Source organism: Rhinolophus sinicus, chromosome 17, assembly GCF_057876585.1.
Source record: "Rhinolophus sinicus isolate RSI-liver-muscle chromosome 17, RSI-T2T, whole genome shotgun sequence".
Taxonomy (NCBI): domain Eukaryota; kingdom Metazoa; phylum Chordata; class Mammalia; order Chiroptera; family Rhinolophidae; genus Rhinolophus; species Rhinolophus sinicus.
Genome location: NC_142517.1, coordinates 4,514,714 through 4,529,912, shown reverse-complemented (window position 1 = coordinate 4,529,912; position 15,199 = coordinate 4,514,714). Strand labels below are relative to the sequence as shown.

The following is a 15,199-nucleotide window of genomic DNA, read 5'->3' as shown; positions in this document are numbered from 1 at the left end:
TAGGACAAGAGAGTCCCTAAACTTTTGCCCTCAGTGTGGCTACTTGTCCACAAGAGAACTGCTAGAAAGTTCCTGGACAAATGGAATGAGAAGGAGGAAAGATGGAGGAGTGGGGGAAAAAAGGGAATGGAGGGCAAGATGGGCCCCAGGGTCTATTGTCCTGGTGACCCTGCCAAGGCTGGGGTACGTGCACCGCCCTTGGGTGGGGGTACCCAGTGGCCTTGAAGCCGCTCCCAGGGTCAGGGAGGCTCCACTTAATCCAGCACAGAGGAAGGTAGAAGGCTTCCATCCTGGGTGAGTTTTATTCTACCCTCAAAGGAAGAAAATAAAACAATACATTCAACATGCATCCTCTCTGTTCTGCTCACTGTCTTTTTCCAAGGACTCATTCTTGCTTAGCAAGAGCCATTGTCCCTACTTAGGGAGCTCACAGGCACAGCTGCTTTTGCTGTACGTCAAGGAGCCACCTTTGGCTCTGAGGTTGGGTTTATTTTCATCCCTTATGTCAGAGGAGGTGTTGTCTTCTTCTCCTTCTTAGATTGAGATCTTCCCACGTATTAGCTCAAGATTCATATCTTGTCACATACTTGTGTGCTAGTGGGGACAAGGAACACTGTCAAAACCTGCGAGCCTGGATGAGGCTGGTGCTTGAGTCTGAAACAGGTGCCGCTGGAAAAACCTAAGAGGATCGCTGCAGGTCCAGGAAGCTGATGGCTCAGAAGAGGTCGAGCCCATGGGCTCAGAGGCTTGGGCCTGCCAACCCACACAGAGAGCAGGACAAGTGGTGAGTCCAGGAGCAGACATGGTTAGAGCTCTACGTGATAGGCAGAGACAGGCAGGCAGGGAGGTGGGGCAGTGGATGGGTAGGACCAGGATTGGATGGCTGGTCCCAAGGAGATGACCCAGGCAGACATCCACTTTCCAGAATAAGGGTCTGAAGAGGACACTTATTCTAAGCAGAGGCTATGAATGGCATTCAAGGTCAATGTGGGTGGTCATGAGGGTAAAGAAATGAGGTTCAATGCCTTGGACACTCAACCAGGGGAAGGCTCAGGCCTGAGGTCAGGGCAGAGTGAAACCTGCGAGGACATAGGGAGCAGGATGAAAGGATCAGACCCTAGGAATAAATTTTGGAGGACCGGACAACCAAGGACCATCCTGACTGGGCCGTATGAATCTCATATTGAGTTACTTCAATATGAGACCTCCTGCTCGCCTAGAGGGGATACAAAGCACAGTCTTATTTACTGGAGTATTTGTCTGCCTGTTGTTTGCTCCCACACAGACTTATCTTTTGAATGGAAAACTGGTGGTTTGCAGTTTGGCCATCTCTTGACTGCTAAGAAAGAGGTGCTTTTGGTCATCTCACCAGGGAGGTTTTGAACTGGTGTTGGCAGCAAACGTGTCCTAGAATTAACCCGCTCAATGAACTTGGCCTTGTCCCATGCCATATGCGCTTCATGGCATTCCAAGACACAGGCCTTGGGGACTGTGAGTGTCCTGGCAGGTCACGTCGACCTTGGGAGAGAAGGTGTGAGCAGGACCAAGGTGAGGCATTGTAGGGCAAGCCCTTGAAGTAAAAGGGGGCTCCAGAGGGGTCACCTGAGCAGTTTGAACAGGTACTTTGCACAGTGTGTGTTTCTCAGTCTGGAATTGGGCACATTGCATGGGAACATCAGAGCACTGTTACCAGTGTCAGGTTTCATTTCTATGGATTTCTAAACAAAAGATCAAAGTCCCATTGGCCCCTAGAAAGAGTTTATGACAAGAGGAAAGCATTTTGGCACGTGGGTTGTGTTGACAACAAGCAGAAGAGGACATTTCTGGGACCCTAGTGGTAAGGGACAGCTAGACCTTGTGGTAACTGTCCCTTATGGAGACAGAAACGACAATCTCCAACCAAATTGCTGGGAATACTGGGAGTTACCTGAGCAAAAGTAAATGGTTCTGTACCAAACGATGATGGATTCTCTGAAGCCTCCAAGGAAAAGTGGGTCAGGAGAACTTTGCTTTTGTGTGAATGTGCTACAGCTAAGAGCGGGAAGGGCACAGGAAGAGGAGTGGGGAGAAAGCCAGTCTAGAGAGCAACAGGCAGGACAAGGAGGGGCCCATCCCAAGTGCAGCCCTCCGGAAGAAAATAGAAACTCCCCCCAAATTAAGGACAACCTCTCCCTTGCTGGGAGAAGAAAGACACATGGACAGTTGCAGAGGCTCAACCAACAGTGGCTGCAGATGTAACACCTTTTCACCCAGAAGACCAGAGAGGATCAAAGAAAATTGTAGGCGGAAGTTTGTAAACAATCCCACAGATGTGTAGAAAAAATAAAATAAAATAAAATTGCAATGCATGTAAAAAAAGAGGATTTGGATAAATGGAGAAACTGTCCATGGCATTGACTAGGAAGTCTCAATATTTGATGTTTCTTCCATGTTAACCTTTAACTTTATTACCATCTCCCAAATTTTTCAGAATAATCTTGTTGGGAAACTTGATAAAGTTATCTTAACCTTCATCTAGAAAAAAGCAAGTAAACAAAAATCCATGTGAGAAGTCTGGCACATTTTTGGGAAAAAAAATGAGGAGAGTATTATTTTACTAGATATTAAAATATATTAGGAAAGGATAAACCTCTAATTTTCATGGTCCTGATGTCAGAACAGACAGATCAGTGTAACAGAGAAAGGGATAAAAAACAGAGTTCAGTAGGCACATTATTTCCATAGACTCTAAAGCAAATCAAGTTAGTGGGAAAAAGGATGGGCTATTCAATAAATGGTTTTAGGACAATTGGCTACCCATGTGAGCTGATGATAATGACGGTAATGATGATGACAGCAGCTAATGCGTGTTGACTAATTGCTGCGTGTCAGGCACCATAATAAATGCTTTCTGTGGAGCGTCGTACTAATCATCATATTACTCCCCGTATTTTATCTGTTTCACATGTGGGAAAGCTGTGGTTTACGCAGGTTAAGTCGTTCTCCTGCAGTAGCACAGCTACATCGTGTCGTGTGCATATCAACTCAGCCCACTCTCTTAACTGATAATTTCTCCTACTTCTCCTAGATTCCTACTTTACTTACTTTTCTAAAATAAAGTCCAACTTTAATAATAAAGCTTAATATATAAACGATAAGAGTCAAGGTTTAAAGATGGCAGCATAAAACCAGCATTTCTTCTTTTCCTGGAAACCATACAAAAGCAAATGGAGAAAAAGAACTAGAAAATACAAATTCTATTTTACATGAAATTGGGCAACATAATAGCTAAAATCTCAATCACAAAATACGTAAATGGGCCACTGACACCGTACATTGAGCAGATGTAGGAAGATAAGGGGAGATGGACCATCGCTGTGACTCCGAGCAAGCATCTGCTAAGTGTGCATTGTCAAAGCGTGTGTGTGCGTGGGGGGGGGGCACCTGAGGGACAAACCAACGTCAGTGACTACAGAGTGCACAGGCTGGGTGGGGCAGGAGCTTCCCTGGACCTGGTGTGGGTCTTAGAATCCGAGAAGTAGGGTAACTAAGGAACCAGATGTTTGCACCAAGCAATCTCTTTCTCAGGATATGAATTTTCTTGAAATGTGAGCTCTCAAAAGGAAGCCGGGATCTAGCAGCAAAGAAAAATGGAAGAAAGAAATAGAAATCAAACAATGAAATGGCACCAGAAAAATGTTGCCATGATTGAGATAAAAGCTATGAATAAAATAGTCACTTGACTGTGAAGCAAGACCTCAAGAAAGAGTGACATGTGAGCCGGCCAGACTGGAGGAAAAAGGGGGAAATACATTGAAGAAAATGAAGGCAAAATCGGAGCGGGCACATAGGAGAACAGACTTTCCTGGGATAAAAAGACACAGAGAATAGGCATGAAAAATATCAAACCAATTATAGTGGGAGTAAACGAGTTAAAAAAATCAGAGAAAATGACACCTACAGGACACAGGTGAAGGGCGTTCCATGGCACCGTAATTGGAGACCCTGAAGAAGAAGATGAAAAGCAAGGAAGAGAACAAATATTTACAGATATCATGCAAGAAAAGTTTTCTTAAACAAAAGATGATTGGAACGCACACATTAAGTGTGCAGACCACATCTGTGGGAAAAATGACCCGAAATAATACAGTCGAGGCATAGACTGTAGATTTACCGTGAAGACTTCAGAGTCTGCTCTGGTGCATGCAGCAAAGTGATGAAGTCCCTTCTGATGGGATGCCAGGCAGCTTTTGTCCCCTCTGGGGAAACAATGTGAGTCACCAACCTACTACCAGCTAAACTGACTTTATGTGTAAAAGAAAAAGTAACAGACAAGCCATTCTGAACATAGAAGAACTTGGAATATTCCCTATAAAAACTGTGGCTAATGGACCCACGGGGAGCACGCAGTCTATCTAACATAAAACTCAGGTGAAGCTGAGGTTGGGCATATGATGGCAGACCAGAACGTAGAAGGTATAGGCACTAACAATGGAGAAAGCATGTATCCAAAAGAAAAAGAAAGAAATTAGGATATTTGGAAAGTTTCTCATTCCTCATATTGGGAACTGATGTTTTGTTTTCGGAGACAGAGGCCCAGATTCCTGACATTGATCCGCCTGAGTCCCAACCCTGGAGTTGCTCTTCTAAAAGGCTTGGGCGCCACTTTTGACGCCTCCCTTTCTCTCATACCCACATCAAGAGCATCAGCCAAATGGACTCAGAATCCAACTGCTTATTGCTCCTGCACTGCTGTCACCTGATGTAGGCCACATCACGACACAGGCCTCCCAACAGGTCTCCAGCTGCAATTCCTGCCTTTCACATAGTCTACTTTCAACACAGTAGGGCCAATAGGACCCTTTTAAAATGCGAGGCAGATCACACAACTTCTCCTGGGCTATTCCAAAAGCATCCTAAGTGCTGGATTCAGTATGGCGGCAGAAGAAAGGATAGCGTCACTGTCACCACTCACCCCACCTTGGCAAAACCACAGCCATATAAAGATGGACGAGCACTCTGACCTCCTCGGACCTCTAGGATCTCCTTTCCCTTACTCTGCCCCAGCTTCAGTGCCTTTTCTGGTGTTTCTGGCACATTCCTGATGGAAACACACTTCCGCCCCTGGCTGTGGCACTAGCTGGTCCTTGAACCTTCAGGGCTGCCCCTGCAGATGTGCACGTGGCTCATCTCCCAATTCTTTTAAGTCTTTACTTAAATGTGACCTTCTCCGGGGCCTTCCCTGACAACCCTATTTTAAATGCAAACTTCTCCGCACTCCTCTCCCACCCCCAGGCATGCTCTGACCCTTGTGCTTGGATATTCCCATGACCAAAACTTCCCTGGAGGTCAGAAGTGGCCCTGTCTGTGGGCAGTCAGAGAGCAAAGGACACCCAGGCAGTCTACGGGCCAGTGCCCAGGCTACTGCTCACATGAGCACCCCCTGCTGGCCCCTCAGCAGCACGCTAGGAGATCGCTGTGGTCTGCGGGACAGCGGCTGAAATCTGTTCCCGCCACTGTAAACGACACCCCTGTGCTTAGCTGTGGGTTTCTGGGAGCACAGATGAGGCCCACCATGGCAGTAAGCCCTAATTTAAAAAAAAAAAAATCTCTTTAGACAAGAGGCCTCATTTGTTCACGTAAAAGACAAAACTCAGGACACAGAATTGAACGTCTTCGACTTTGTGTATCCAGACCCAAGGTCAAAAATGCAATAACATTATTTTTCAGCAAGATTGTTTCATGGCTGTGATAGCTGCTCTTAAACCACTGAGATTTACTTTGAAATGCTGCAGCCCCAGGATTACACTGTTGCATTTCTCAGAGAAACAACCCAAGTCTGTTCTGTTTGCATCTTTTTGGTCACAGTAAGAGAACGTCGCTGTCGCTTATACTTTTAGTGAATATTTGATTACTCGAAACACATTCCATGAGCGAGGTTATCTTCTTCTTAAAAAACATCTTTACTACTTGCTTAATTAAAATAATAACACACACTAACCCCTATTCTATTTGGAAATATTTAAAAAATCAGCATAGTACCTGTCTTTTTTTTTTTTTTTTTGATAGTAAAAAACAGGCAATACTATGGGAGGGTGTGTAAATCAATAAAATTCTGGCAGGTGGCCAATGCATATTGAAAGCCATAGAAATTGCTTACTGAGCCTGAAATTCTATGTATAGAAATTCATCCCCAGGGGAAAAAAATGGACACCTGCACCAAGATCAATGAGATAGAAGTCATCATGACATTTTTACAGTGAAAACTGGCGAAAACAAACACACACTATCCAACTCCAGTGCTGGACACACCTAACTGCCAACTGTCTGTCCTTCCCTCTTACTTAGTGAAACATCACCCGCTATAGTCATGAGAGCAGCGTGCTTAGCTACAACACAGCTTGCAGACCCCTGTGGCTCAGGGTGACCTAGCCAGTGAGACCGTAGCAGAATTGGTTAATGACACATTCTGGAAAGTTCCTTAGAGGGAGCTGAGTCAGGTGGGAGTGCCAGCCCCCTCCCTTCCCTCTTCCTCTTTCATGGAAATGTGGAAGTGGCTGCTGGGACCCAGTGGCTATTTCTTTTTTGATGGCGGGAGATGCTTGCCAAGAGTGACAGAACAGAAAAATATAAGTAGTTTGGGTCCCTGATAACTTAGGGTAAAATTAAACCAGTCCTGAACTATCTACCTCCAGACTCCTCTTATTTAAGTCACTGAACTCAATGCTAACAAAGGCAAGACATAGATGTACTTATTTGATGTATAATATAAACTCTACACAGACATTAAAAAAAATCACACTGAATATGATTTTGCTGACATTGGTTGACATGGAAAGACACTCAGCATTCTGTTAACTGAAGAAAGAAGACAATAAGTCAGGAAAAATCATATGATCAAATACTTTTAAAAAACACAAAATTATATGTATATCTATCTATCTATCTATCTATCTATCTATCTATCTATCTATCTATCTATCTATCTATCTATCTGTTTGCCTGGGGACAGGTCTGAAAGGCTAAACAAAAATGTTTACAGTAGGTATCTTTGGTTATCTTTGAATGATGTTACTTGGGAGGAATTTAACTTTTCAAACATTTGTTGTAATGCCTAATTTTTTACTCAATGGTTTTATATTGCATACGAATCCTAACGATAAAAAGGCTACTATAATTTAATGTGCACATCAGTGATGGGAAGGAATAAAATATCTGTAATACCCATGAAACATGAAGCATTTAATCTATGAAAAACACTCTTGAAAATAAATAACACATGGAAATAAGTGTGCGAGTAACGTGAATAAGAAATTCCCCAAAGGGGAAACAGTGGTGGTCAGTAAACATAAGATAAAACATTTTTAACATCATTAGTGGTCTAAATATGCAAATTAAAACAGGAAACCATTTCACTCATCACATTGTAAAGACTGAGAATAAAAAGATCCTATCTAATTGGCGAGGATGCAGGGACACACACAGCCTCACACAGCTGGTGGGTGTGTAAATTGCCCTCATATTTTCCAAAGGGCCCTGGGCCAGTCTGGGCCAAAAGCCTTAAATGTGGTCCTGCTATTTCACTTCTAGGGATTGAGCTTGAGAAAGCAATTACACATACGCACATTGCATTAATATACAAGGATGTTCATTGCTGCCGTGTTTATCATAATGAAAACCTGGGCACAACTGAAGGGAGAGGCACGGAACATCTGCACGATGCCAAACATTAGAAATCATTTTGAAGAAGAGAAGTGTCACGGAAAATGTTCATAATATCCTATGTGCACATCTGTATAAACTAAATTCAATGTATGATGCTTATTTGTTTCCATTTAATGCACCATGAGGCTGCAAATACAGACTGAAATAAGAAGTGACATGGGAAGATACCCTGAATAACAGGCTTTTATTTTTAAATAAAGTGCTTTTCACATGGATAATGCATGTGGCCTGCTGCAGGGGAGTAGCCTCAGAGATTTATAAAAAATTAATTGATTCTCCCTGCAATCAAATAGTGTCTACTGCCTCCTTCCCTCCCTCTGCCATTCTTCCTGAAAAGAAATAGAGCAGAGGGTCTTGAGGCAGTGTGCTCTGTAGTTTTCTTCTATTGTTATTTTCATAATAAGAAAATTCAACATGCTATTTTAAAAAGCAACATCTGGAATACAAACCATGATAAAAATAAACAAATAAATAAACACACTCATAACAATTAAACATATATAGCAGGTCTTAGATTGTTAGCAAAAAGATTAAATTTATTTATTTGTATGTTTGTTTGTTTATCCCACCAGTGCATATGTGGCCCTCAACCGTTTGATAAACAAATGACTGAATTAAGATGAATAAATGAGAAAAGAAAGAGAACTTTCAATATGTTCGTAAGTACAGGTAAGCTAAAATTCCTGGAGAAGATGATAAGATGGACGTAAATTATTTTTACGATGCCTAGAATGGTTCCCCCATTCGTTTACACATTATACATTTCTGTTCATGTGATATTTACAATGTTACCTTCAAAGGGAAATGCTACTTTGCCTTTGAAGAGAAAGCACGATCAGAAATGAAAGCAGGGAACATTAGACACTCAAAATAGGACATTGGATGTGTTTGTTTTTGTATGTAATTTGTATATCATGTACAAAGGTAACCAGATAAATAAAACAACCAATGATTCTATTTTTAACCCTCTGAAACCACTTAATTTCATACATCTAAATGCTGGGAAAATAATTTTCCAATGAGTAAGTCTGACAATTTCTGCTTGTATCTCCCCATGTAGGATGTGCAGTGGTTTCCGAGTAGGTTAGGGTTATACAACATAGGCAGGCAGACTGAATTTTTCCAGGTGCGGAAATAACTTTCATGAATAAACTGCCTCCCCATTCGTGGTCACTCCCAGGGAGTTACACAGAAACTGACGCTTTCATGTTCTGAATGAAAACGACTACTGGGGGCACATGAGTAAGGACAGATCTGGGGGAGCTTGTCTACTTCCAAGAAACATCTCTGGAAAGACTACATAGTCTTCCCTAATTCTTTCAAATGTAACCTATGTTTGGCAGATAACAAGCACAAGTTACTTCATACCTTTAGAGAATTTCCACACTATGGTGGGGACAGGATATCCCTCGGCAGAGCAATTGAGGATGACAGCCTTGCCATAAATGCCATCCTGGTCCCGTGGCTGAACCACAAACTTGGGAGGAACTGAAAAGACAGAAATGTCATCAGTAATTCAGAAAAGATCACAGTTTAGTGAAGGTACGGTTTTAAGAAGTCCAAGAATTTTCATGAACATTAAAACACAAAGACTATTTTATATATATGGGAGTTTAAAAAACAATGTTTGCAATTTGGGACAAATAAGGGAAGCCATCTCAGTGCAGGCAATTTGTTTTATTTACAGCAATGAGCTTCGGCAGACGGAAGTCACTTTGCACCCAGGAAAACTAGGCTCTTGAGTGTGGAAAGTGGATTAAACCGAAGGAATGTGACATTCTGGTGTTCATGTGTGTTATGGAAGACCTTCAGGAATCCACTCCATGGAAAATAGAATCAGAACCGCAATTTCAAGAACAGATAAAACGTATCTGCCTATTGAAGAGTAATTATCAAGAGTAAGTATTCCTCATGGGTGTGAAGTTCTCAAAGCATTTGATATGTATTCTTCCCGAAACAGGAGATGAAGGAAGATTTAAAGCAGTCCCTAAAGGCAATGAAAAACACAACACGCTATTGAACTTTCCCCAAAATCTGATGAAGGCACGTAGACCATTATCTCTGATGTCAGCATCCTTCGGGGCCAAAAGGGGACCATAGGGGCTGGCTGGAATGAGGTACCATGATGGCTTTACAGTGTATCTATAAAATAAGCAAATCAAGCAACTGCTTATTTGGTGAGTTTTGTGAAATGCTGAAAAAAATCCATCCCTGTGTGAAACATACACATACACTCTGTTTAAAATACACTTGCGAAAACAAACGCTTTAAGTTATTGTGATTGTAAGAGTATTTGAGTTTTCAAAAGAAAATGCAGATTTTTCTAGGTATGGTAGCATCTGAAGGTGTTAGAATCTCAGAATATTTTCCAGCAGATCAACGATTAATATGAGATGGAATTTCAATGAGGCAGTAACAGGATTGTTTGAGAGGAAATGGATTATGTTCCATATATATTAGATAATTTAGCAGCAAATGTGGGTGCCCTCTCTCCCCTTTCCATAATTTCTGAGAAAGCTAACCTTGTCTGCCTTGCAATTTCCAGAATTCTCCATTTTTAGACACAAACGTGGGCCTACGTGTTAGACATCGGCATGTCAGCCACCATGTGTGATGGACGGGGAGGAAGATCAGAGTTGAGGTTAGGAAGGGCCTGAGATGCTTGTTGAAACGATAGGAGCCATGATGAAGAGCACGTTGACCATAAAACAATCAAGGAGGAGGGAACAATATCAAAACATAAGAAGCTGCTGGAGATGGGCTCCACTGCTGTGTTTCTAGAAGAGACAACAGGGTGAAGGTTAGAGCAGAGTTGGAGATCCAATCCAGAGATCTGAGGGCTAAGCACCTGGGTTGGACTTCCAACTCTGCTCCTTCTAGGTGGATGGCATTGTGCAAGTTATCAAATGTCTTTGAACTTTAATTTCCGTATCTGTAAGCAGAGGATAATTACAGCACGCATCTGATAGAATTGGTGTGGGGATCGAATGAACTAAACTTACACATGTTCTCAGAACAGTGCCTGGAAGATACGAGGTATAATCAAATTATATGGGGAATGTTTAAACTTAAAAACAAATTATTACAGTAAGAGACACGTTGCAATTAATCCCCTTCAGAATGCTCCCCCTCACTTTGAACACACTTATCCCACTGTTCTTGCCACTTCCTGAAGCAGTTCTGGAAGTCTTTCGTGAGTGTCTTTAGTTGTGCTGTTGTGGCTGCCTCGGTGTTCTGAATCAATTCAAAATGTTTACCTTTCATGGTCATTGTGACTTTGGGGAAGAGCCAGAAGTCACATGTGCCAGATCTGGTGAATAAGGTGGATGAGGACACACCGTAATGCTTTTATTTGACAGAAATTGCCGTACCAGAAGCGATGTGTGTCCTGGAGCCTTTCCATTGTCATCACAAAATATGGCGAATGTTGCTGCCGAGTGCCACCCAATGGAAAGGCAGGGATCTTCCATACAGAAACTGGTGCATCAAACCTTAGTAACAGTGTGTGACAAGTTTCACCTTCTTTGGTGCAGTCAGTCATGTGTGAGCTACAGTTGAGACAAAGTGCGTTTTAAAGTGTGCCATAAATCATCCTCCATCATGACAACGCTCTGTGTCACACACCGCTTCTGGTATACAGCGATCTCTATCAAATAAAAACATTACGGTGTGTCCTCACCCACCTTATTCACCAGGTCTGGCACCATGTGACTGCTGTCTCTTCCCCAAAGTCAAAATGATCCAGGACATCGAGGCAGCCACAGCAGCCCAACTAAAGACACTCATGAAAGAGGACTTCCAGAACTGCTTCAGAAAGTGGCAAGAATGATGGGATAAGTGTGTTAGAAGTGAGGGGGAGTATTTTGAAGGGGATTGATGGCAATGTGTCTTTTACTGTAATAAATTTTTTTATTTAAACATTCACCATATTGTTTGATCACATCTCATATTAAGTGTTGCAGGAGTGCTGGCCAATTTAGGAAATGCAGGTATGTCCAGCTTTAACATAACAAACACAGTTCCCAACTTCAAATTAAATAAGTTATACAGCCAACGGATCTCTCCAACGTTGCTTAACTAGTAAGCAGATTTACTTCATTTAGATGATATTGTAAGACAAGTATATTCAATAAAATGTAAATAAATGTTAAAAAGGTGATCAGGGATGACGATCTCACGCTGAGAAAATTACTCTTAGGGAAATAATGGTAGAGATTTTATAGAGCAAATTTTTCTAGTAAAAAATAATCATCCTCAAGGATAAATTACAAAGTTTATGTCATCATGCCAGATTCATTCTGCCCAGGTGGAAGGCAGGTATGCAGTCATTTACATTCTATGGTCTGTTTGGTTCCCATTCAGCTAAGAGCAAGAACTCCTTGTCAAATGGGCAGATAACTAATCTCTTGCATTTCCTCTGGAAGAATGTCTAATTATAATGGATCCATGGCCACTCCCCTCCATTTGGTTCTAATCCAAAGGACTGTCACTTAAAGACTGATCAAAGAGGCTTATATGGGAAATAACCATTGACATATTGTAAGTATAAGGTAATTACAGTTGGAAATGGTCCATATAATTGAGAATTATCTTTTGTATTCCCTTCTTTCATCACGTTGTATCAGGTACTGATGATTCTTGGAAAATGTATCACATATCTTCCAATTCTGTTCATCTCCCCTGTCACGCCCTAGTCATGCCGGACAGACAGGGTGTGTGGAGGGGCACCACGTGAAGCCACAGTGCTTATGCACCTTCACTGAGGCAGACCAGGACTGCGGGAGACAATCCTACACCACTGAAGGACAGGAGACAGGATAGACATCCTGCCGCTCCATCCTCCAATCACATAGGACAATTCTAAGGTGTGTTCGATGCTTGTGTTTCTCAACCATTAGAGGGCATCAGAATTGCCCAAAATGCTGATTAAAACACAAATTGCTGAACGTCTTCACAAGAAATTCTGACTCAGTAAATTGGAGGTGGGATCTAAGATTCTGCCATTCTAACAAGCTCCCGGTGACGCTGAGGCTGCTGGTTCAGGGACAAGACTTCTAGAACCACTGTTCTGTGTGATGCATCAGAGGGTTCCCACACAGAACAAGTGAGCCCCAGTGGCCCACACAGCAACTGGCTTTTTCAAACAATTTTTATTTATTTTTCCTCCCTTTCTGATCTCATTTTCCCCTACTCTCTCACTCTGGGATCCAGGTACATCTCGAATAAGCGATTGGCAGCCAGTTCTGTACCTCACACTCTGCTTTCAGAAGAACTCAGCCTGAGACAAGGCCAATATTGGCTCTTATATGGGCTTCGGAAACAGCCTCCTAAGTGGTCTACCTGCCACCTGCTGCTCCACTCGAATCCATTCTGCACACAGTGGTCGGAAGGATCCTTCTAAGACCACAATGGATGACTGTGATTTCCCTGCTTAAAATCATCAGTACATCCTCACCGTTCATTGATACAATCCAGACTCTGACAATACTTTGAAGGTTCTTTATGACTTGGGTCCTTGGTCAACAGCTTCTTCTCTGGATATTTTCCTCGCCCAGGCTTTGCTGCAGCCGTTCTGAGGTCCTCTGTATTCTTCTAGTACCCATGATCACTCTTGCTGCTCTGTCTTCACACATGCTTCTGCAGTTCTTCGTTTAATGCATTATCATTTATTACTACTATTATTACTATTATCATCATTATAATCTCAGATCAAAGCCCACTTAGGCTGGGACACCTTGTATGATGCTATGGGTGAGATTAAGTGCTTTCACAGAACCCTGCATAGCCTTTATCACGCTTGTTTCCTGTTGCTGGTTTAATTGTTTGTCTCCCAGATCAGGCTGTACAACCTGTGAGAAGAAGAACCACTCCTCTCTCACAGATCATTATGTCCCCAGCACGGAGCACAGTGTTGGGACATAGACAGCTCTCTGCAAATACTTGTTGAAAGGATAAATGAATAAATTGATATTATTATTTTAGTTTACAGGATAGGGAAATAGACATTGTCCAAAGTATCATGGCTCAGTTAATGACTTGGATCAGAGTGGCCTCAGCACTTCAGGTCCTTGAGGAGGAAGGCTGCGAGGCACCACCTGAGGGAAGACAGCAAAGCAGTATAGGAGCATTCTGTCCAAGGAGATACAGATCTGTAGCCAGAAGGAGGCAGAGCCTTCAGGACTGCCACAATTTGGACCAAAATTTATGAGAGGACCCAAAGACTGAATACTCTGTGTTGTCTGGGTGTATAATTCCACAAAGTTGCAGGTTTCCTCTTTTTAAAATTATATTCCATTTTCCTTTTATTTGTGCAACACTTTAGTTGGTATGGTACAGTGAGCATACTTGCTGATGTATCAGTTTTCTAACAGAGAGACTTTTCCAGTGGAGGTGGGGTATGTTTGCAAAAGAACAGGTATTTTTCAACCTTAGGTGCAGTCTGGAGCTTTATATTTGGAATTCATGACCTCTAAGTAGCTATATTTTTCAAAGAATGGATGTAGGATTCCCTAGCAACTGTCAATAGGGACAAAGATTCAGTATTTCTTTTTTTAAGATAAACAACTGAAAGCTATTTGGTGCTGGCAGCTGGGGGGTCATGTAAATAAATAGTATTGCCATTGTCTACTGGATGGCATTCAGTCAAGATGATAGTTGCTAAAAGTCTAGGTAAGATTTAATAGATGATACTGGAAACTAAAATCCCATGACTTCCATCATACCAAGAATAGACGACCCACCCCTGCCTTAAACTCTCCTCTCTTCTGAACAGTGAGCACATGGGTCTCTTGCCATCCTTTGAACACATAAAACTCACTCTGACATAGGGTCTTGGTTGGTCTCTCTGCATGGGACTCACTTCTTACAGGAGGCTCTGTGACTCACCCCCTCATTTTAGTCAAGTCTCTGCCCAACAATCTCTGAATGGCTCACCCTGTCCATCCTACCTCAAATACCATTCTCATGCCTGTTACTCTCAGTCCACTGACCAAGCTTTATTTCTCACAGTACATGTAGATACCTGACATTATTTTTAGCTCAGATCAAAGCCTGCTTAGTCTGGGACACCTTGTATGATGCTGTGGGTAAGATTAAGTGCTTCCACTTAATGTCAGATACCTGACATTATTTATTTTATTCTGTTGTTATTGTCTCTCTCTTCTACTGGAATGTGAGTTTTGTGAGGCAGGGACTTGAGCTCTCTGTTTTGATCACCACAGTCCCCTGGACACTCAGGATATCTGTTATAAAATTGATGCTTAATATATATTTGTTGGAAAACTGAATGGATGAAGTAAAATGGTAATATGAATATGGTTATATCAAAGATTAGATCAATAAATATAGCAACAAGATAGTGCCCTTGTAAAATTTTTACTTTCCTTGCCAAATAAATGTCAACCAGAGACCTTTTAGATAGTGTATTTGTTTCTCAATGTGGCAGCTCATCATTAAAACCCAGAAACAACAGATAAATCTTAGGATATAAAGAAGT

General features: G+C 42.1%; 1 protein-coding gene across 2 annotated transcripts in view; it reads right to left on the bottom strand.

Annotated features, from left to right (window-relative positions):
• Nucleotides 1-15,199, bottom strand: part of DSCAM (DS cell adhesion molecule) — a 639,055-nt gene that overhangs the window by 196,059 nt on the left and 427,797 nt on the right. For both annotated transcript variants that reach the window (XM_019745768.3, XM_019745769.3), the window contains exon 10: nt 9,073-9,192. In XM_019745768.3, the coding sequence (XP_019601327.3) occupies nt 9,073-9,192 (120 nt within the window). The remainder of the gene's footprint in view (nt 1-9,072; nt 9,193-15,199) is intronic.